General features: G+C 39.3%; 1 protein-coding gene across 4 annotated transcripts in view; it reads left to right on the top strand.

Annotated features, from left to right (window-relative positions):
* The window catches only part of FGFR2 (fibroblast growth factor receptor 2), an 87,471-nt gene that overhangs the window by 29,865 nt on the left and 34,718 nt on the right, over positions 1 to 22,888 (top strand). For all 4 annotated transcript variants that reach the window (XM_067300327.1, XM_067300329.1, XM_067300326.1 and 1 more), the window contains exon 6: positions 6,580 to 6,703. In XM_067300327.1, coding sequence (XP_067156428.1) covers positions 6,580 to 6,703 — 124 coding nt within the window. The remainder of the gene's footprint in view (positions 1 to 6,579; positions 6,704 to 22,888) is intronic.

Genomic DNA, 22,888 nt, shown 5'->3' with positions numbered 1-22,888 from the left:
TGGGAAGCAGAATTTGAGGGAAAGTAACAGCAATTGCTTACAAGGGTTTGTTTGAATTTTAAATAGCTTCAGATTAGATGTTTCATTCTAAATTAGTGGTTACTGATTAAAAGAGAGATTTAGGGAGGCCAGCTAGTTCTCTGGGTTAGTGCACACACCTTTAACCTCCAGGTATCTACCTAGGTCAGGTCAAAAGTCAGAATTCGGTCATCTTATCCTACTCCTTACAGGGCATGGAACAGCATGTGTTTGATTGTTAAATTGCTGTTCAAGCAGTATCCTTGGCATCTGGAGCCAGATTTCTGCGTTATTTTACCACCTTCTGCAGATTTTCTATCAATAGCTTCCTCATGTACGCGACACCTCAGAAACTTCTTTCAAGGATAAGAAGTTTCTGAATTAAATTCATCTGGTGTCATGGTTGTGCGCTACAGTGTAGCGCTTCTGCTGAGGATCCCTAAGCAGTTGCTTAGGTGAGGTAGTTAGGAGAGAAGTTCACGGACTTTTTCGAGCGACACTGCATGTCGTCCTGCATGCTTTTCTTACTGCTGCTTTACCTGCAGCAGAATTGCTTTGTAATTGAGGTGCCATATTTTGCAATGCCCTGATGTAGCGAGTAGGTATATTGCTTCATATGCTGTTGACTCAGATCCTGCTTCTTGCAAGAAATATGTTTTCCAGTGCAGAGGAGGACGAGACTTAGTCTCTCCTTTCCTAACTAGATTTACTGTAGAACGTGTCAATTTTTCCAACATTTGTGCTAGCAGAGAGCAAAGCCCAGAAAATCTCCCCACATGAACACTAATTATCTAAGTAGACTTTTCCATTTATGTTTGCTTACCCCATAAATTACTGTTGCTTATGAGTGTACACCTGGCAACACCTTCTGCCTTTCATAATGCTATGGAGTGTTAATGAATTGGCTACAATTCAGTGATTTTCACCTTTCCTACAGTTGTTATAAAAATGAAGCCAATTAAAACCCCCCTAATCCTGTCTTGGAAAATAATAGTAACTGTTTCAGTACTGAGACATTGCTTGAACATTTTACATCTCATGAAGGGGAAATACAGATATCACTTGAAAACAGTGAAGGAAAATCTGTGTCTTGCAAGGCAGGATAGAGATACCTGATCTCTCTGGTTTAGAATAGTGATCTGTAGCTGAGTAAACTAGCCTATGTGGAGCTGCATGCTGCCAGTGCTAGCTGGTGCTAGGTAGCTGGGTGAGCTCATTTAGATTGTACTGTAGACATACATTCAGTGGCACAAATTAAAGTTTTGGCCATGTATATTAAGTGTGTACAATTTCCTGGGTATGTATGTACTCTGGGAAGAAACCACAGATGTCTATTTCTAGAGCCAGCTGAATATGTGAAGTATATACCTATAATTCTAAATCATAAAACTTTTTACATCTCTTTAGTCTAAAAGAAAAAGGAAAGGGGACACAGCTGTGGATTTGAGGCTTTCGTGTTGCTCATAAATACATCAAATTTAAAATGATCTGGAAGCATTTACTTATCACTGTCATTCTGCTCACCAAATCTATGTATATTCCAGATTCTGTCAGTGTTCTGAATAACCATCTTTTGTAAGGTGGAAATCTTGTTTTCAGTGAACGGGTGTTAAAGAACGAGGTCTCCGGAGCTTCAGGAGGCTGCCTGTGCTCTTTTTGCTAGAGGGGCTGTGTGAGGTCACTCTTGGCTTATTCAAAATTATTCTGGAATCAGAAGAGCGTTACATTTTCTCACCATTGCTGTACAAACTTGTAACGAAGGAATCCTCAGAAAAAAGGGAATCTTTCTGTATTGATCTATGTTCAGCCAGGTTTGTGATGGTTTTTGTACACAAGGTTGTATTGAATCTTGGTATGGAATTTGTATAGTGTTTCTGCTGTAGAGCTTCATACTCAAATTATATAGGAAAACTGAGCGACTAAAATAGGTAGAACCAAACTTTGCCATATCTGCCATTACATAACATGGTCTGTTGCTGTCGGAAGAGACAATCAACCCCACCTTTAAGAACAAAGGAAAGGAAGGAAAATGTGAAGTTTTTCGCTAATCCTTCAGCCACCTCTCTTCTGCTCCCTCCAGCTAAGAAATCTCTTCTTTGTATTCTCTTTATCACAATCAGATAGTGGCCTGTAGCACTTTGTCCCTCGGATTGGGGAATGTCTTGAGTCAATTTGCCTTGAGGCAGGCCAGCTGAAGGGCTGTAGGTGCTGCGCAAGATAGCTTCCAGGGTGGAATTCCTCCACGCTGATTAATGCTGGGTGGTGAATTTCAAAATCAAACCTCAAATGTCTTTCAAAGTATAATCAAAGTTCCTACAGCAAGGCAAAAATGATCATTTATTGAATTTCCAAACCCTTTTTAGTCTTTTCTGTCTTCCCTAAAGAGATAATTTTTGCCTGTTCATTTTAAGGGATTAGAATTTCTCAGAGTGAGTACTCTAAACTCTTTATGAGAGAGCACAGGAGCCTTTACTTTTCTGTACACCACCCAGAAAGCAAATGTACTTCTATCAGTTTTTACTGTTTAAGCATTAACAGGTGTGTGTTTTCACATATGCATTTTGATAAGCTTCATCACTGCAGTCTTCTTTTACACATTTAAATTTAGCCAGGGTAAATACAGAATAAAGAAATAGTCTTGACTCTGTAGGGACTGTAAAAACTTATGGTTTCTTCATGGATTTCCTGTATTTAGTCTTTTTACCTGAGGAATGAAAATGTATGGTTGAACTGTGCTGCTTCGTGTGGAGAGTTATATTTTGGTTTCTGATCTTTTTTCTTTCAAAATTCATTTATAATTTGCCCCTCCCATTTTTTGCCAAATGAAAAATTTTCATGAAGTATCTGCTTACTGAAGACATTTTTATTTTGTTTCTCAAATTAAACAGAATTTTTTGCAATTTTTTTCATATGATACTTCGAAAGTAGAATGTTTCTATGGAACATTCCTTACCATTTTCTAGATTTCTGACCAATCTTTCTTTGTATTTTGATTCCAGTTTAGATTTTCCACCTCCAAGCTATAGTTTGGGGGTGAAGTTGTATATGCTTCTGGTGTGGACTATTTAGTTTAAAGACTGAATTATTTAGAGAGACCATTGGAAGGATACTGAAAATTGGTTAAAATTTGGTGGAGAGGCTTGGCAAAAAAACAAGAAAAAAAGCATCTCAGTAATTTTCTAGAAATACCTATACCTGATCAGGCAAACACTGTATTTAGAATATATTTATTACCCCTATGTTATTGCAGAGAAAGTAGAAAAAATGCCAGATACATATTTGTGGTAAAATGTTGCAGACCACAGATGCAACTTGAAAGTGGATACTGCAAAGCAAAAAAACCCCAAAAAACAAAAAAACCCACAAAAGCCACAAAACGCAAAGTAGATACTAAGACAGCAGTGACAAAGTATCCTAAGGGTCAAGCTTCTTAGAGTAACAGCCATTTTATATGCTGCTACAATTCAGGATGCTTGGAATATATAGTTGGTCTTTGAAGTACACTATTTCAAGAAAAGCCAGTGTCAAATTGGAAGGGATACGCTGGAGAAAAAGTGATGGACTTGGTGGGACTATGTGTGTATTCTCAGGCAGTTTAAAAGAACTCGGTATTAAGTAGGGCTTTCCAGGGATGAATCACTAGAAATAACAGTTAGGCTAATAGTAGGCAAGGACTTAGTCAGGTTGGTGAGTCAGGAAAGATTTCTAAAACTGATGGATCCCAGGCCAAAGGCACTTGTCCTCCTCTGAACCCCACATGCTTAGTGAGGATGCTTCTGTTTTCAGCAGCTTGTTGCTGCCCTCACAGTTTTTCTATTGCGTTAGTTCACACGAGCTCCCTAACACTAGGTAGTTCAGGCAGGTTGTTTAAAAAGCCCATGCAAACTACAGAGATGTGGCTGAACTGTAGGGTTTCTGAAAACGAAAGGTTCGAGTCAGGAGCCTTCTGCAAGAGAAATTGCCGTCATCCCCAGCAAACGGGCATTTTGTTGGGCTTTGTAAGGTTGCATTTGTAACCAGCTGAATCTAGCTGAATCCAGACTCACGAGATAAATCCAGTTGTGTGATGATGTGTCATAAATGCTTTGGGCCTCTACAGCAGTTTAGCTTGAACTGAAGAAGTTTAAGTTGTTTTATAATAAAGATACTCTCTCTTTCACATTGGAGTTATAAGACGGGAAATTATTTTTAAATATTGCCATCCAGTTTACTTGTGGCTGTAAGTTGCTTTCTTCTTGAATGCTACACAATTTATTGTATTTTCTTATCAAATTAATTGCTTAAAAAACAACAACAAAAATTGTTACTTTTGTGGAATCATATTCTGTTCTTTCTATTTTGCTTTCTGTTTTTCAAATAGGCTAAAAACACTTGCTGTATTCCGAGAAATATTCTAAAAATATGACTTGGAAAGGCCAAAAGCTGAGGTAACTTTGACTGAGTCTCCCCCAAAGTAGCACAGGAAATAGTAAAATATTCAAAACATGTAACTGTTGCATTTGTTCTTTACTGGGGTCTTATGATAGTAATTCTTCCTGACCCAGATGTTGACTTTGCAAGTAACTTAGCAGAATAAAGAGACAGAATACCACTGATAAATGCTTTCTAGGTTTTTATACTTTTTTCTAAGCTCTTGGTACTGTGAAAAAATACCAATATATAGTTTTGGTGCATATCATTTTATTTCCATGAACAACATTAACTGCTAAGAATGCATTGTATTAGCATCTAATGACCTTTCAAGTGATGTGAAAGCCTGGTGCTGGCTTTCTGCTTCCTGGGGAAAAATGCTGAAGAAGTCTCCTTGCTCAAGGATGGTTCAAGGTATTTTTTCCATTATGCAGGCACATTAAGCTGATGGAGCCTATGCAGAGATACTGCCTTTTACACTGAGCAACAGGGCGTTGTAGTTCTTTGTATATTAAGTCGAGAGAGATCTTGACAAGACTAGGCAGTGGGCACTGGGTCTGTGGACGTCAGGGCTGTATTTCTTTTTCTCCTTTCCCTGGCTCCTGTCATGGAGCCTGTTTGTGAGGAACCACAGGAGGAATACTGTAGGTTAGGGCTGGAGGCTTTGGGCTCATGTTGTTAGACTTTTCTGAGAGATTTGGTTAGTGTCCTGGCCCTTCACCTGGTGCTGCAGACTCGCCTACATTTTGTTTGCTTGTTTTTCAAAGCCCAAATGGCTAGTCTTTAGCTGGTATTTTTATCCTGTAACTAGGCAATAATAGTAATAACTAGCTAATTACTAGCTGAGGGACCTGGGAAAGCCAGGAGCCCCTTGCAGAGAGCATTCCTCACTTCTGAGCTTTGAACTGAAGACATTTGAACCTCAAGCAAGTGAGAGCTAAGCCATTGGACCATGGATGCAGCCCTGACTAGCCTTTTCCTCCTGGATAAGAACCTGCACAACAGTCAAGCATGAAGCAGGATTTCAGGCCTATAGTTGTAATAATCTTTTAAGAATGTATAGTTTCTGGAAGTGCCACTCAATGGTCAATACATATTTCTGATGCATTGCGCTGTAGGGGTGATAATTACTACTTTCCATTTGGATGATTATAATTACTGTACCAGACTGTACTTCATTTCATTTACTAAAACATGTACCTTGTAGTTTAAAAGTTGTACGTTACAGCTACATAATGTTAGTTTTTTGAGCCCTTTGTCAAAAATGTACTGTTGAAATGAGTTTGATGGCTAGCCAGAAAAGGTCATTTTGGGAGCCAATCTGTGATGAAGAGACTGTATATGTGAACTACATAACTATATCCTTCCAGTTTTGGGCCTGATCCTGTTTTCTGTGAGACCAATTCAAATGCTTCTTTTCAGTTCAAATGGGGACAGATTCAGAACCTTATTACATTCTGTCCAAGAACGATTGTGTGAAATAAACATATACACTTATATTCAGCTCCAGTGAGGATTTTCTTAGGGTTCTTTTCATGCGGAAACATCTTCATTTCTTTCAGTTGTGTTCTCCTAGAGCAGTAAGAGATCTCGCCACTATATATGCTTGTGGGAGGGATCCTAAACATTGCCCTTCTGTACTTTATTTCCCCCAAACTTGGGCTGTGTAATTGAGCTATTAGAGAAAAACGGAGACTTTGATGTTAGGGGATCATATCCATCCCATATTGCTGGTGGGTAGTTAATATGATCAAATGATTGTTTGGAGACAGATGGGAAATATCTTGAGGGTGTGAATTCACTTTAGAGTTGATTGAGAGGTAAGCCTGGTAAGACAACTGCTGCTAATTGGTACCATTGTCGTAAGTCTAATAGGACTGAATGTGCACTGAAGTCTAAAGTGCTCAAATTAGGGATGAGGTAAATTTATAACAGAATGCATGAAAGCTTTCACTGCTACAGCCATGCTGTACCTGTTCAGGCATAAATAAAGTATTTCAGTCTCCAGAACTCTCAAACGAGCACAGAAGAGGCTTTTAAAAATGGATTACAAAAGATTAACTTCTGTGGAAAATAGTTCCTTTTGAGGGGGGGAAGAGGGTGAAACTGTGCTAGTAAAGTTTTCAGCCTCTCTAATTGCAACTCTACCAGGTCCGCAACCAACACTGGAGTCTCATCATGGAGAGCGTAGTCCCATCTGACAAAGGAAATTATACATGTATAGTGGAAAACCAGTATGGATCCATCAATCACACATACCATCTTGATGTTGTTGGTAAGTAAAATTTTGTCAAATGCAAAAGGATGTTTTTAATTAATGGCTTGGTTTCCTTGTTAAAACGTTCAAAACTAAGCTTAATAATTGTGCACAAATTTTAAAGATGATTTCATGGTAATCTGAGGGTAGGAATTCAGTGCATAACCAATTCCTGCATAACTTTATACATTCACCTGCCTCACTCATGTCCATATGACTAAGCTACCCATATCTTGCCAAAGATGTAATATCCATGTTTGTGAGTTCTTGTTATTTCCTTGTTGCTGTGATATGCTTACAAGCTTGCTGTGAAGAACAAATAATAAATACTAATGCAATTTTAATTGTTACTCTTACAATTATTCCTGGTACAATTAATATAAACATAAATTTTAATAACTGCAGTTATCAAAATGATCAAGTGATCCTCTAGATTGCTGTTATTACAGCTGGAACAATCTTTTTATGAAAAGCTAGATACTGACTTTGGTGAAGTTAATGTAGATCTGGAGTTTCAGAAAAGATCCTTTGCATTTAAACCAGAATAACTGACATTAGAATTTAGTCCATTATATTGTGCTATTAGCAGTTCCTGAAACACAGAAGACAAAAATTGTGAAGTCTTTTACCTGAGGACAATTTTAAAAAGCTGTGAAAATTCCTATTAGTAGTAAAGCCTTAATTGAGCAGAACTATTAAGCACATGCTTAATAACATTATTAAGTAATAATACCAAAATCGTGTTGACTTTAATAAGGCTTACACGTATATTTAAGTGCTTAGCTGAATTAGGGTTTGAAATCTTGGAAAGCAATTTCATTCACCCCTACTCTTGCTGATTAGCCTGGACGAATGCGAGTAGTTTTATTGAATCTATAGGGACTGCTACCCAAAAGTAGTAAGTATAGCTATTATAATAGGACTGGATACTAGTACCTTTGGGAATGTGAGCTGCAGCTTCTGAAGTATGTCTGAACGGGCTCTGCTTTCACCAGACTTGTGGGGTGATCTGAGCTTCACAAGCTCCATGACTAAAACTTTTGATCAATTAGTACTGAAAGCAAAAATGAATGGGATTATTGTAAGCTATTTTGAGCTGGTGATTTGTGGCCCAACTTGCCTTTTAAGGAGTCTTATTCTGAGTTGGATGTATTGGACCAAAACAGTGACATGATTTTTATTTCCCTATTTGTTGATTGGTTCTATATGAATAAGAATGCATGTCTCATATTGTTTTGGATGCTCTTAAAAACAGTACCTTATTTTCTTTGGGACCACTTAAATCTGCAGAAACCCCAAAATCTAAAACAACACAAGAGCCAGCTTCTCAGCCTGCAAGAAATAAAAACATTCCTTGTGAAAGCCTGGAGTTAAGATTTTTTGAAAATGCCAGTGAGAGGTAGCCCTCGCAGAGCAGGGGAGGAAGAAGAGAATTTGGTGAAGGGGATACCCTCAGACTGAAGCCTATCACCAGACAGCGTACACCTGAATCTGAGAAAACAGTCAGTATGTGAACTGCCCAGCTCATCTATAGTTGTTTTATGGGTGGTTACCATTGAAAACAGCATGAGGATTTTCAGAGCATTGGCAATGTTTTTTCATCCTCGGTAGAGTGTATATATAATGTTGGGGTGAACTGAGCGCCTGACAAAGCCATTTTTGTTTGAACACTTGTTTAAACAAAGTTTATTGAGGGTGCAGCACCAACGGCTGCCAGAGATTGTAGTAAATTGTGTTGCACATACCTCCGTGCTGTGCTGGCCAGCACGCTGGAGGGTGCAGGCAGTCGTGCTGGCTGGCCAGGGAGCAGGCTTGCCTTGCAAAATCCAGCTGAGGAAGGATGCAAGGGGGTGACGATTTTTTTTTTTTTTTTTAAACCTTTAGGGAGCCTGGGTTTTCTCAACTCTGTTCTTGATTAAAACTGTTTTTTAGCAGGCTGCATGAGAGGAAAAAGCCACTTTTGTAATATTGGGAGTTTTCCTTGCTGAAACGAAACTGGTTAAAAATTCCTCTTTCCTCTTCTCTCCCCCACTTCTTTTCCTCATAACTGCCCCAGCCCCAAGCTGGCGTGTTTCATGTTGACCGTAAATTTCTTCACCCATTTTTTCTAGCAAATGTGTTCATGAATGATGCAGTCACTTGAGCAAATATTTGTCAGAAGCCCCTTCACTGCCTCTCCCCCTTTGAGCCTTTTGAATGTCCTGCATTGAGAAATATTATGCAGAAGTTTATTTTTTCTGGCGGTAAATTACAGTGACCTGCATGAATGAATGGAATGGTAATAAGGATTATGTCATTTATTTAAATGTCTATTCCTTTCCTATAGAGAGGCAGAAAAATAAATAATGAGGTCAAGATTTTCAAGTGACTAGTGATTTGAAGTGCTGAGTATCCAGCTGGTGGCATCTAAAGGAGGCCTGATTTCTTGCTGGGTTAATATTCAGCATCTTCTGATGATCAGGCCCTATGAGATATGTTAATCCAAAACTTACTGCTGCAAAACATAGTCTGCATTTTGGAGATGTATATGCTTGATTATTTCTCTCCCTTTTTGAATTTAATGTTATGAGCGAATGGGTGTAATTGTTAGTTTACTTGGAAAACATATGCATGAGAATGTGTGCCCTACGATACCTAGTACTCTTTCTGTTAAATTTGCTATGAGTCTCTCAAGAAACTATGGGTTGGGATTTAGCTTGAAAGGGGGATTGAAGTTAGGGAGCTAAGCCATTTCTGTGTTGCTGGAACCTTGTAATAATTGTGGAGGTTGGGCATGAAACCATTGAAGCAGTAAATTAAGACAGGCCAGAAGGGGAAACTCTGACAGTTTTTCTAGTTAGGACACTTTTGCAGAAGTTAAGTTTCTGCCTTTTTTTTTTTTTCTCTCCCCCTTTCATATGAATTTTCAGTTGCCATAGGATTATAGAGAGTTATGGATGTTTGCTTAGAGGCAATTGCATATGTAGACTGCGTCTTACAAGCTTCAGGTCATAATTTTAGGTCAAGATGTGTACTTAAACATTGGAAAACTGTCAGTTGAAAGCCTCTGAAATTGCTTTTCCTATATGGTTTAACTGGTTCCAGAGCTGATTAAGTGTAAGTAAGAGCAAATGGTATTAAACATGATAATGTATTATACTAACATAGCATCTGACTATATGGTGTAATGTAGAGAACCCTCTGATTATGTCACAGATTTGGGAGGTATCCCAGCAAAAATCATGCCAAATAATGACACAATGCTAGTTAGGAATATCCAGTATTACTTGATGCCAATAACTTTCCAAACCCTGAACTCTTTTGACAATTAAAAGTCTGGAGCCAGCAGTGCTGAGAAGTTTTCAGTCAGAATGTAGGTGTGAAGTGTTCTCATTTTTACCTTGTAATTACTTGCAAGAACCCTTTTAAAAATAGTCAACTCAGCTCATATGTTCTCATTCAAATTTACAAACCTGGCAAAGCAGTCATACTGAATTTTTTACAATGGGAATAGAAAATGCTGAAGACAAAGCAGCAAATTGTTGGCAGCTTCTATGTATAACACAGAATACTTGTCCACATTTGCAGTGGTAGTGTGGAGTTACCGGTGAAGTTGGACAGGATATTCTGTGTCAGATAAAGTTACTCTTTAAATGTTTGGGATGCCCTGATACCTCACCCTCCTTCTGTTTCAAAAAGGGACTTAAAATAGGCTGTATTGAAGGGCTTTGCTCAGGAGTAAAAGTGTGTTAGATTGCACTAATGGAAATGGTGAGGATACAAAACTCCATCTGTTAGGATCTTGTGAAGCTAAGAGTAGCTGTTTTTAACTGTTTCTTGCAGTACTACCCAGAGTCTTCAATTAATATCAGGTACTTGACATCCAAGGCAACACTTGCAATTACTGCACAGAGTAATTGCTTACAACCCCAATGTGGAGAGCGTGGGAGAAGGACGTGTCACTGTCCATTTTATAGATGAAAAACTGTGTTGAAGAGTGGTGAAGTTTCTTGCCCTAGGTCACATAGGAAGCCAGTGGCAGAGCCAAAAATTAAAGCTGGTACTTGAGTCCTAATCCAACACCTTAATTAAAAGAATGTTCTTTCCCTTGTAAAGTTTAGCCCATCAGCTGGTTTTTACATGCAGCTGAAGTGCCTTTTTACTCTTTTGTATTTAATGGCAGGTAGAACCTTACATTTTATAGTAAGCTTACTAATAGACTACCTCAGTTCTCGTTAAGCATATGCAAAGTCATACAGTCTTAAGGGAGAACAATTGAAAACTATGTGGTTTTCGCTTTTGAGTCATCTTGTAGTGAATCCGGGTTGTAGGAAGCAACGTGGGAATGCAGCCACTGAGACTTGTATATAATTAGATCACCCTTGGATTGCAATTATCGCTAGAGTACAATTTCAGCAGCGACAATTCTGTTTAAGCGTGGAAGTAACTAATTGAATTTATACTTTAACAGCAAAAAAAGGTTAGTCATTGAACATTCATACTGCAGGTAGCCATTTCTGTCCTATTTAATGTCATCATCCAGGGAAACAAAAGATTAGTTTGGTTTCAGATTAACTTCTGCACATTACCTCATTTACTGTTTTTTTTAAGCAGCTGCCATAGCACAACGCATCTTCCAAGAATGTGCGAGAAGACCCTGCTGTTTGCTGTGGAAATGAACATAGCTTGTGACAAATATGTTTTGTTAAAACATGCCTTTTTGCAAACCAGTTTAGCTGTATTTTGATCAGTTTCTAATTTGCCAGTAGCCATGCTTTTGGTTCACATTACTGAGGAATGAACTCCAGAGGTAGATGAGTAGCATGCAGTTGTCCCTGAACAGTAATTTGTAGTTTCATATGAAAACTGTGAGAATAACTTCTCATCTGGGAACTGTTTTAAATGACTCCCAAGATTAAACCTTGTGCCCCAGAAATTATGCGTATGAGTAGCTTTGCTGCTGGGTGTACAGAAAAACACTTATATTCTGAACTTTTGGAGGTTTAGATAGTTTTAGAGTGAATTTTACTCATGTTGTTTATAGTACATTATTAAAATGAAAACTACTCTGTACTATTGATACTTATTCACTATTTGTATTTCTCTTAGTTTAGGCACAAGAAGAAACTTTGCTTGTGTTTCTGGTCAGTTTTATTTTTGGATTTTCATGTGCTCTCAGAGTCTTTAGTTGCAAACATGGCATGGATACATATATTTTTTTAAAGACATGTTTCCATTTTGTCATTTCTGAATTCATGAAAACATATGCATTGGTATTTGTTTTTGCCAAGATTTGTTTCTTCAAAATAAAGTTCAGAATTAGTTTGATTTAACTCCAGTATGTTCCTTAGTTTCCAAAGCATTATTTTTAGGATTCAGGTTACATATGAAAAAGGAATTGACACCAACTAAATACATACCTTGCATGTTGCACCACTAATGTCTGGCAGGAATTAAATGTAGGTATTACAACCAAGCCTAAACTTGCATTTCTGGCAGATGTGTTCATAGCTGTTGACTAGCTCTTTACATGGACAAGCTTTAGCTTGACATCTTTGCCCAAGTGCTTGCGGCCTGGGACATGATGAGACAAGAGGCTGAAAGCATGAAGGAATCCACATTGATGCTTGCCCTCAGGTGTTTGGTTAGTCTGAGAGGGGAGAAGATTTTATTTAAAGTACTGATAAGCCTGAATGTGGACTTTACACCTGGTATTAGACTTTTGGCAACAAATGTATATCTGAGAAGAAATTACGCAAATTGTTTAGTGCTGGAGGCTGTGTGGTTCACTGTTGAAAACAAAGACCACAGTGTGATGGTTCAACTAAGCTAAGGGAAAATGAAAGCTTCCCCCCTCCCTTCTCGCCCTTAATAAGGTAAAAATATTCCCAAACCCTAGTTTTATAGCATTAAAGCTTCTGATTTCATTGGAGTAGTCTGGCTAACTTACATTTTATGGACAAATACTAGTGTCATTACTTCATCTGCTGGGTGAATACTGAATTTGTCATGTTTGGAATGCTTCCCGCAGAATCTTCTGTGGGAGGACTGGTCTCCCTGTCCCACTTTCTGTCTTATTACAGCCCCGAGGCAGGTATTTCTTTTTCTTTTGATGAATGATGAACAGGATATTGTTTCAGCTCTGTTATTATCATTTTTAATCATGCCTTATAATTCATGCAGTATCATACTCATGGAAATACAAGCAGGAATTTGCAGGAGTTGTCTGAAGATGCTAACAAGAATGCTGTGTAGCTAAATGTGCAATTGGCACACATCAAAGCCATATCTGTGCATAATCAGAGTTTTTTGACCTGGTTCAGTCTTTCCCAACCTTTTTGTTGCTGAGAAAATTGGCAGTGTTGTGCTCCTCACTGAAAATTGGTAAAGTTACTTTCCTTCCAAAAAAGAGACTTCAATTATCATGAGTATTAAAAAAGTCATAAATGAACTGTGATACAGACTGAATGAACAAACTATATTAAAGGCAAACACAAGGTTATTGATCATGGTTACTTTATGAATGAGAGTTTGCACCTGCGTTTCTTCTTGTAGTCCATGAGTATGGGAGGAAAACGAGATGGGATAATCCCTATGGCTGCAATGGATAGTTATTGATGATGAGGGAGATGAATTTTAACTGAGATGTTCACTCTTGGGGATGAATGTTTCTAAGGGGACAAAAGTACACTGGGGATTTTGGGGTGATTGGGTTATACTAGGAATAAAAGAGATGTGGCGGTGAAGGGACTGGAAGTGGACCAGGATGGTGCAGACAGAAGAGATGGAAGTAGTAGACATTAGGGATTGTGCGTAACTAATGAGCTGAGGCTGAGGGGGTTGTGGCAACTGGGAAAATACAAGAGCGAAAGGCTGTGGGGGCTTTCCCAGAGGTTTAAAATTCAGGAGAGAAAAGACTAGGGAATAGGTGTTGGGGTGTGATAGGTAAGAGGGTGAGAGATCTGGGAGCACCAAAGTTGGGACAAATCAGTAAAATGTGAAATTCTGTGGCTATTAGAAAAAAGGTTGCCCTGGCAACCTTCATGTTGGTTTCTTCTCCTCTCACTGCGGTGCAGACCACTGTGTGACTTGAAATCCAGAGGTGGCTGTATTTGACAGGTTTTGAAGATTTTATGTCATTAGGTCATCTTTTGGATCACTACTGTTCCTGTGGTGCAGCTTTCATAGCAGTTGCTCCATTTAAACATGGAAATAAAGTGAAACCTAATATAATTATAATTTAAAAGCCCCATTAAAATCATAGTTTGTGAAGCACTTTTGAATATTGCACTGCTCTGTTATATGTTATGCTCTGCATAAAATATTATGATTTTTTTTTAGGTTACTCTTTAAAGTTTGCATGAATATGTTGAAATTTTTGACCCCTCAAGTTCATGAAAGAAAAACACTGACACTGTCATAATTTGAGCTGAATGAAGAGGTCAACATTACATTGTGTTAGTTGCAAAACTCTATACCATTTTTCCGAATATTTGTGAAATTCTAAAATACATTTATTAGGGTTTTTTAACCATCTTCACGAATTAGGCAACCAAAACTGTTCATATGAACAGTTGTTCGTAAGTTGTTCATATATTCTCCATTTACAGGTTAATATTCGTGTGTTGGTTAGTGGTTTTTTTTGCAGCATTGTTTCTGCTCTTAGATCAGATCATACATATTACTGACCAGTATAATTTCAGTTAGACTATCAATTTCAAATGTACATTTCCTTTGCTGTCTATGCTAATGTACTCTTTTGAGCATTTGTAAAAAGCTTCTAGCTCTGCATTTGAATGATTATTCAAACAAATGACTTTTTTCCCCACTCTTCAGTGAAATTTTGTCATAAAGCAGTTCTGTCAAATGTTGCTCAGCCAGAAGGCTGATGGTGCTTCGAGGTCTCAGGAGGGTAGAGTGTAAATCTGTCCATTAACAAGTACAGCTAGCATGCTTAGAGCATTTTTTTAGTGAGAGCATTTGTCTTGTTCACTAGAAAAGATTGATAGATGCTCAAATGAGAGGAAATAGCTGTGTTGATTTTGTGTGCTTCTTATGAAAGTAATGCTGTTCTGTCCATTAGGATATGTATGCTTAATGTCAGGAGAATGTGGACACAGAAGAGAAATCAATAAATAGAAAATTAAATAGAAAAAGACTTTCTAGTTTTTGTAGCACAAAATCTGTGTCCAAGTGTGGCCAGCCTAAGTGTTTTCCATTAAAGCTGTTACATCATCTGTCTTACAAGCTTTGTGTGAATTTATCTGAATTACCTGAAATATAATAGCAAATATAGCAATAGCAATTATCAGGATCTTTTCAAGAGCAGTAAAGGAGCACTTCAGGATCTTGTCCAATATTTAGAACAGGTTATAGATTCTGTGTTACAGAAGTGAGCATGATCCTGCTGCACACATCCTCGGATGCAGGAATGTCTCCCCTCCTAACGTGGGGCTGTGTGATGGGAATACTCATCACTAGGGGAGGCAAGCCCAAAGGCTTATGCTGATGAGGTCCAACACAGGCATGTCTTGAGTGGACCAGCACAGAGCACTGAAACTCTGGGTGCCTGAACTTCTCTCCTACTCTGGGAGCCCGCGTGCTGGATGTGTTATTTGCCTGGCAGATTAGCTGTGTCTAGCGTGGGGGACTTGGAGCCAGGGAGATGCTGTGGAAGGGGGGGAATACTGCAGTCTTCTGATAACTCTGCACCTGCATGCCTCAATATAGTAAGTGTGTTGTATAAAAAGGGGGCAGAAGTGTAGAAATGTAAAAGTGCTTTTAAAAGTTTACATAATTTTTTCCGTTTTACTTTAAAGGCAGAACTGTTTTCAGGAAAGGAAATCTGGAGGATGAAAAATATGCAGTCGGGTCACAATAACAACAGCAATAATAACTCCCACTGTGTGCTTTCTGGAATCGTAGGGTGCACTAGTGAGTTAAATCTCCTGCAGCTGGGAGAGAACATCATCCCTGTGGGAGAGATGCCATTTACCAGGCATACAGTAAACCTTTGGCAGAGTCTGCTGGACAACCCTGTCCAGTTCCCAATCTACTTGACCCCAGCGCTGTTACTGCAGTTATTATAGAGCAGCCGAGTGCTGGGAGCCGTACACAGTACAAAGGATGATATCTCCGTGCATAAAACTTAATGCAGTTTCTGGAAACGGCTAGAACAATAAAATGTTACCACTTGTCTGTGAGAAGTTAGAAGTTGTTTTTCATATTCTCTTGTAGCCTGTCTCTTTCTCTCTTTCTTTTAGGGCACACTGAAAAGAATTTCAGTGAAAATTTTGGTTCCTCATATGTTCTATTCCCATGTTTTTTCACACCAAAATAAGGCCTTTTTCCCCTTTGTTCAGACATGTGTAAAGCTTTTGCTTATACATGCACTGTGAGGGATAATGCAAGATTAGTATGGTAAGAATCTCTCTGCTATGACACTTTTTGCTTTATGAGGCTGGTGAAGCACACACGATGGCAGCCTGACAATAGGACTTTGCATTAAGGACAGACTAGTATTAAAACCCTGTTGACAATTTCACATTTTAAAATGAGAACATTTATGCTGCATGCCTTAGTCCTTGATTTACTGGACATTCCTCTATTTCTTTTGACCCTCTGATATACATGTGATTTGAAAGGACAGCTTTTAACTAGTTCTGATGTGGTTTTCTACTGTTTTCATTGACATCAACAGGCTTTGTGTCAAGCCAAACTTGTCAGTCCTGCTACAGATTTCTTCTCCCTGGCTGGCAGGGGAACTACTCGATTATTAGATCGAAGCCCTGGGAGATGCTTTATGTCCTTATCCCTTTTTGAAAGTTCATCAGCTTGTGGCTTGTGCCTTGAGCCCTGGCTGTAAAAGCCTTCAGGTTCCCGGGATGGCATAGTTTGGGCTATTCCCAGTCCCCATCTTCCAGCCGTATGAGAAACAAGTGTGCAGATGAACTTATGTTATAAAGCTGCTATGTGAACATGTGTTAGTGAAAATGCACATAGGGAAACAAGCTAAAATTGTACTGTAGAGCTATCCAAAGAGACAGATGGGATAACATCAGTGGGGCTTTGTCTGCTGGAGAAACAGTGCCATTACCTGAAATCTGAGGTGAAGGTGATGAAGCCAAGGACAAAGAGTTTGAATACACATGATTTGTTTCGGTAAAGATTTAAAAAGGCACTGTCTTTTACTAAACTGACCGTGGTAAGAAGGAGGGTTTGGGTAGCACAAGGAAGTTAGATGGTGTAAATGCTTTGCTATAGGTACAATGCTGCCTGCTTCCAGTTTCTATCACAATATTTTAACTTTTAGAACTGAAATTGTTTAATAATCAATGTTAGAAATGTTTAATTTTTTAAGAAAGTGTTATTCAGTGACAGGAAAGAACAATATGGAGCCTGGTTCCCTGATGCCTTACTTTGTGCTGTATGTTGATACGGGTCCGCAACACTAGTGTGAACCAAAGCACTGAGCTGGGCTTTTGGGCCTCGTAATTAGCAATGATACAGCAGCAGAAAGAAATATCTCAAGCTTATATGAAGAGCCCCCAAATTTGAGGGCAAAGAGCGATTAGAAAGCAGTTATGGAGGTTAGCCCTCTCACATACGGATGAATAGATCCCTGCACTGCTTTGGGCCTCACCGGTTTCTTTAGAGGATTTGTGAGGGCAAAGAGCTCCAACTATTGTGATACCACTTAGAGCTTTGGGCCATTGAGATTACCTCTTAGAGTAGCATTGGGCCATTAGGAAATGTATGCAGAGTCTCCTGCTGTACGGGAATGTTGAATGGTACAAACATTCATGGGCTAATATGTACTGATAAAAGATGCCAAAGTTTGTAAGGAATGATTTCATCAGCACTGGTAATATTGGTCTGATCCATAAGCTGTTCTACTAGTCTGTCTAAAAGGCTTCTGTTGTTTATCAAGCCTGCAGGGGCTTGCAGGGGTGGTCTTAATGTTTAATAACACTTAATGTTTAATAACAGTGACCTGTTATTCCTTGTAGCCTTAAAACATCTTCTGATTTTACAGAGAGTTTTGGAAGAGAGCATTGTCCCTAGCTTATCATAGATGATACCTTCGCCTGTATAAATTACCTAGGAAATGATGAATTGAGGGGTGTATATATATATGTATATATAAATGGAACATGACAGTTCAGCAGCGCTTCTGAATTGGCTATAAACAACATGCAGTGCTTCGTATTATGCAGAAGAGAGACCAAACTGACATGCAGCTGGTAGAAGCTACTCAGTTCCTGGCTCACATATAGTGTATGACATTAATTAATAGAGGCATTTTGCCTACACCTGCTCAGTTGTTTCTGGTCTTCTGAAAAAGCAGCCAGCACTCAACCTTACTCCTCCACATCACTGAGTAAACAGTGGAGTTAGCAGTGTTTTTCTTCTGGCATTTCATAGAGTGCTGGCCCCCATAAGCAATTGCTTATTTCTGGAGTAAGGAAGTGAAGGTTTAGCTTGGCCTGTGCGTAGAAAGTTACCTTGAAGGAGGAAATTCCTGTGGGGACTCTGACATCTGTTTGGTTAGACCCCTCCTATGTCACTCCACCTAGGGGTATGGAAAACAAGTGTAGTTTCAAATCAGATCCTTTATATGAGTTTGAATAATGCTGCATTTATGGAGAAATTTGAGTTGCAATTCCTCATGCCCTGACTGCTGCTGGAACTCTTCAGCTCTCTAATTCAGAGAGAAATCATTAATCCAGCCCTTGAGTGTTCATAAACCTAGGCCAGATTTGCAGCTTGTGTAGGTGGGATCTTTTATGAAGGACAGTGACCCCCTGTGTCTCTGTTCTTCCAAACTATTTCCTTTACTGTCAGCTAGAGCAGGATAGAAACATGGAAGGTCTTCACCAACATCTGGAGAACTGAATGACAAAAGATTAATAAAGAACATTTAATCCGTCTTTTACTGGTTTTTATTTAGCCCAAACAGGTAGTGACCAGAGACGGATACCCTGTGGTTAGCCCAGTGACATTAGTAAATAACCTACCACCCAGTGGTAGGTTTCCACACCACCAAAAAACATCATCAGAGCCAGCAATAATAGTACGTATGTGTACAGTCTCAACAGGGATGCCAAAAGTTGAATGGATGTAGACTGAGTGACTTGCACAGGCAGAGATCGTTGTTCTTAAGACTTTGACTGGAATGTTCATTAGTAGTGTCATTTGGCTAATTCTGAGCTCCCTCAGCACATGCCACTTCTGAGAATAAACAGGTATCTCAGCTTTGAGGTGTCATAGGGTGCATTGGCCCTGCGAGAAGTTTGAGCTATACCTGAGAAGTTTCACCTTGCTGTCAGCACCAGGCAGTGGTTAAGTCACCTGACAAGTTATCATGTAACTACATTTTCCTTTGGAGCAGTTTTGATAATGCTTTGGATATGGTTTGGAAGAGAGCACAAGGAGGGGGCTTGTGTGTCCCACAGATTGCTCACGCTGCTGGCTTCCCGGTCTGCAAGGATTGTGCTCTGGGGCAGCTGGTGACGTGGGGGATGTGTCAGGTGGATGTGCCTCCGTCTGTAAAGTCACCTGCTGAAGGAACCTCTGGATGTGCTGCCTCGTTTGGTGGGAGAGGACATGCTCAGCTTGTTCAGGGAAGGAGTTTTCTTGTAACATGTTCCTCCAGCTGCAGTGTGGCTCCTTGACCTCTCTTGCCTTCTGGGACCTGACCTTAGGTACTCCGGGCAGCAGAAATATTGGACGAGTGCTGCATACTGGGTGAAGCTGAAACACAGGAGAGAAATATTTCGGTCCAAATGTATGACAGAAAAGACTGTGATTGATTTAAGGCTAAAGGGCCGGTCTTACAAGTTTGGGATGCTAAGGCACATAAGAGCAGTAATTACAGTCTGGCTCAAAAAACTCTAGGATGCTTTTGAGACACCCATAATTTAAAAGATAATTTGCAGTTTTCCAAAGCAACAGATGTTGCATGTTCCAGAAGGAAGGCAATTGAGAACAGGCAGTGTTTTCACTGACAGAGTCCAGAATGCCACCGAGGAGGTACCTGAGGCAGAAAGACTTCCAGAGTTCAGTCAGAGTCAAGCAAAATAAGCAAACGGAGCTGAACTTGCTGTGACAACCAGGGCAAGCGAAGACGAGGGCACGGCAAGACCATGTTTTCTGTTAAGCAGAGAGACAGCTGGAACTGCTTAATTTTATATTCAGTGATGACTGAATATAGAGAATTTCTGTCAAGGGCTATAGACCTAGAATGGTTACTGATGCCTCACTTAAAGGCATAATTTGAGGGAGGCCTCTGTAGCTTCACAGTGGCAGCTGTCAAGATGACTCCTTAGGAGTCATTAACATTTAAAAACTGGTATTTAAGACTCTGATAGATGTGTCTGGCTAATCAAAAATTGTGAAAAAGAATTAGATTTCTTGATTTCTTCTTCTTTTCTTTTTTTCTTTTTTAATTGAGGATCTGTCCATTGTCCCCAGAATTCATGTTTGGTCTTACATTTGCTATTCAGCTTTTATTTCCTAGCCTGCACTTGAGTCACACATTTGCAAGGAGAGGAAACAAGCACATTCAAAAGGAGAAAATAAGATTAGTTTTCATTTTTTTTGAAATGAATTAAAATGCCTTATCCAAAGCCCATTGAATTCCATGTGAGTTTTTCTCCTGACTTCAATGTGCTTTGGTTCTGGCTTTTAGCTCTCATGAAAGGTCCTGAACTGTCTGTCCTAGGGTGACAAGGAGGTTTGGATAGACAATTACCAGAGCTCTTCTCAGTCCTTGGCACAGCCAGGTTGCTAAGGAGATTTGGCCTCTGGATAGGCCCCAGAGTTCACCCCTTCCGGGGTTATTGTCTCCTCTCCCTGCCAATGCACTCCAGTAGCAGCAGTGGCACTTTTTCAGTCACAATACGCTCTACTTTGGCCTCAGGCAGCAGCAAATCCTGTCCTACATCCTCCTTCAGCAGGCATGCTCAGCAAGCAGCATCTCTTCCCTCCCTTTATTCCCATTGCTCTCTCTGCTACCCTGGCACTAGAGGGGTGTGATCAAATCTTCTGGTTTCATTTGTTGACTGTGAAACCTGTTTTTGACCCCTACCCCATAGCTCCCTACCCCTGCATCCTCATCTCATGCATTGACATCATGACATACCTGTCTCTCTCCTCTCTGATGTCCCCTTGTGCTGGCTGCAGGAAAAAAAAAATTGGAGGAATATTGCACTCCAAGTAAAGCTAAACATCTGAAAGATGAGGCCGTTCTATAGGAACTACCTGCCCAGGGGCTTAAACTTCTTAAAGAGCCAATTCTCAGTATCTCCTTGTGAAATGGACAAGCTCCAGTACAGTCATCTCCAGGATCGTTCTTCCATTCACTTATCCCTCCATCATTTGTGGCAGGATGAGCTCCCACGCATCTCCAGATGTTCTGCGGGGCTGGAAGATTCCTGGGCAATTCCTGCAATAGTGCCAGTTTTTAGGAAACTTGGTGAGATCAGGCTCCTGGAATTTTCCAGCTTTCTTGGATTCTTCACAGCTTTTTTTCTTAGAGGAAGGTATTCTGTCCCAAGGATTTAACATTAACAGGTTAAATGACAGGTTCTTCCAAGCCATTGGCCATTTCTGTTTATTGGTCTTCTTTTCAAATAGTGAGTCTGTTTGTCTATAGATAGGCAAGCAGAAATTTGGGGGAGGGGGGAGCTCAAGCCCTGAGAATCTTTATAATGGTGCATAGTTTATGTGTTTGTAGCCTTGAATATGATGCTCCTCACATGAGCAATCACTGTGGTTCTGCCTTTTGTAAATAATTCACCCTTCAAAAGGAGGTGTTCTTGGTTGTATCTAAGCTGCAAATTGGATGAGAGAGCAGGCTGGTGCCTGCTTTTTAAGGCCGGTTCCAGCTCTTCCTACATACAGAGCATCAAGCATGTTTTCTTACTATAAAATGTTATAAAGATAGACACTGGGAAGAACTAGAATAAAAATGAAATTTAATATACTGAGATTTATACATATTTATTGATTTTTGGCTCAGCTACTTTCAAATCAATATACAGAAACTATACTTTACTTTTAAAAATCCATTAAATATCAGTTAGACTAAGAAAGTCTTTGTTTAAGAAATCAGGGCATATCTATGAAATAGCTTTTAGATCTGTGTTTAGCTCACCAAGTAACTAATATTTATGGGAATAAAATTAGTACCTCCTACTTTTTCTGGTCTTTTATGATGTAGTGTTAGTAGGCTTGAAGACATTATGATGTCTTATCTATGGGGCGATTTTCTATATTATAGCACATACTGCTGACTTCTTTTTGAAAACATGTGTTAGCAGTGAGAGGGGAACACTGTAAAATTTCAGTGGTCAATTAGCAAAGCTTTATTTCTCAGGGGTCTGATTCAGCTCGGTGTGAATCAGTGAAGGGCAATATTGAAATCAGTAGGGTTGCAGAGTTACAAGCTCAGTTCCCAAGTTGTTTCCTATCAAAATATTGCTGTCTGAGTGAAATAACTAAAGACATATATGGTCACTATAGTTTAGTGATGGTCCTGATTATAGTTGTTAAGTTATACAAGGCAAATGCATATTCTTAAATGCTTTTCAGAAAGGCTGTTCATGGTGAAGTTAATTTCACCAACTTTTAAGGTATTTTTTGAAGACAGCTTTGACTCGTTTGCCAGTCTTTCATAAAAAAAGAAAATATAATTTCCAACTAATGTTTGTGGAGCCAGTTGTTTGGGTGATGATAGCTGCTTACAAATGTAAGACTTGTTATTTAAACACCAATATTGATGTGAGATTTATGGACACAGTTTGTGAATGCACCTATACTTAAGCGAAGTCCTTAAATATGTAGTTTGCAGAGAAATAGTGAAGCCAGGATAACATCTTGAAATGACTGTTTCCAAGAAATAATATTGTACTGAACTATGCTTCTTGGTCATATTTAATTAGGGCAAGTTTCTCCATCCTTTATTATTTTCCCCAATATTGAATTTATTTCCTGTGGCCCTGGGACTGCAGGTTTGTCATGAAGCCCTGCTGAATTTGCATCAAGATGGGATGTTCTACTTCTGTGTTGTTTGCCTGTATGGGCCTAGGAGTACTCTCTTCTGCTGAAGTGGACGAGCTGAATGAATACTGATCATTTCTCTGTATGTTGGAGGGTAACTAATGTTTGTTTTTAGCACACTGACCCTTAGAGAAGAAATTTCATGATTATCTTACTTATATA

This window comes from Apteryx mantelli, chromosome 7 (genome assembly GCF_036417845.1).
Source record: "Apteryx mantelli isolate bAptMan1 chromosome 7, bAptMan1.hap1, whole genome shotgun sequence".
Classification (NCBI taxonomy): domain Eukaryota; kingdom Metazoa; phylum Chordata; class Aves; order Apterygiformes; family Apterygidae; genus Apteryx; species Apteryx mantelli.
This window is presented reverse-complemented; position numbering and strand designations above follow the sequence as displayed.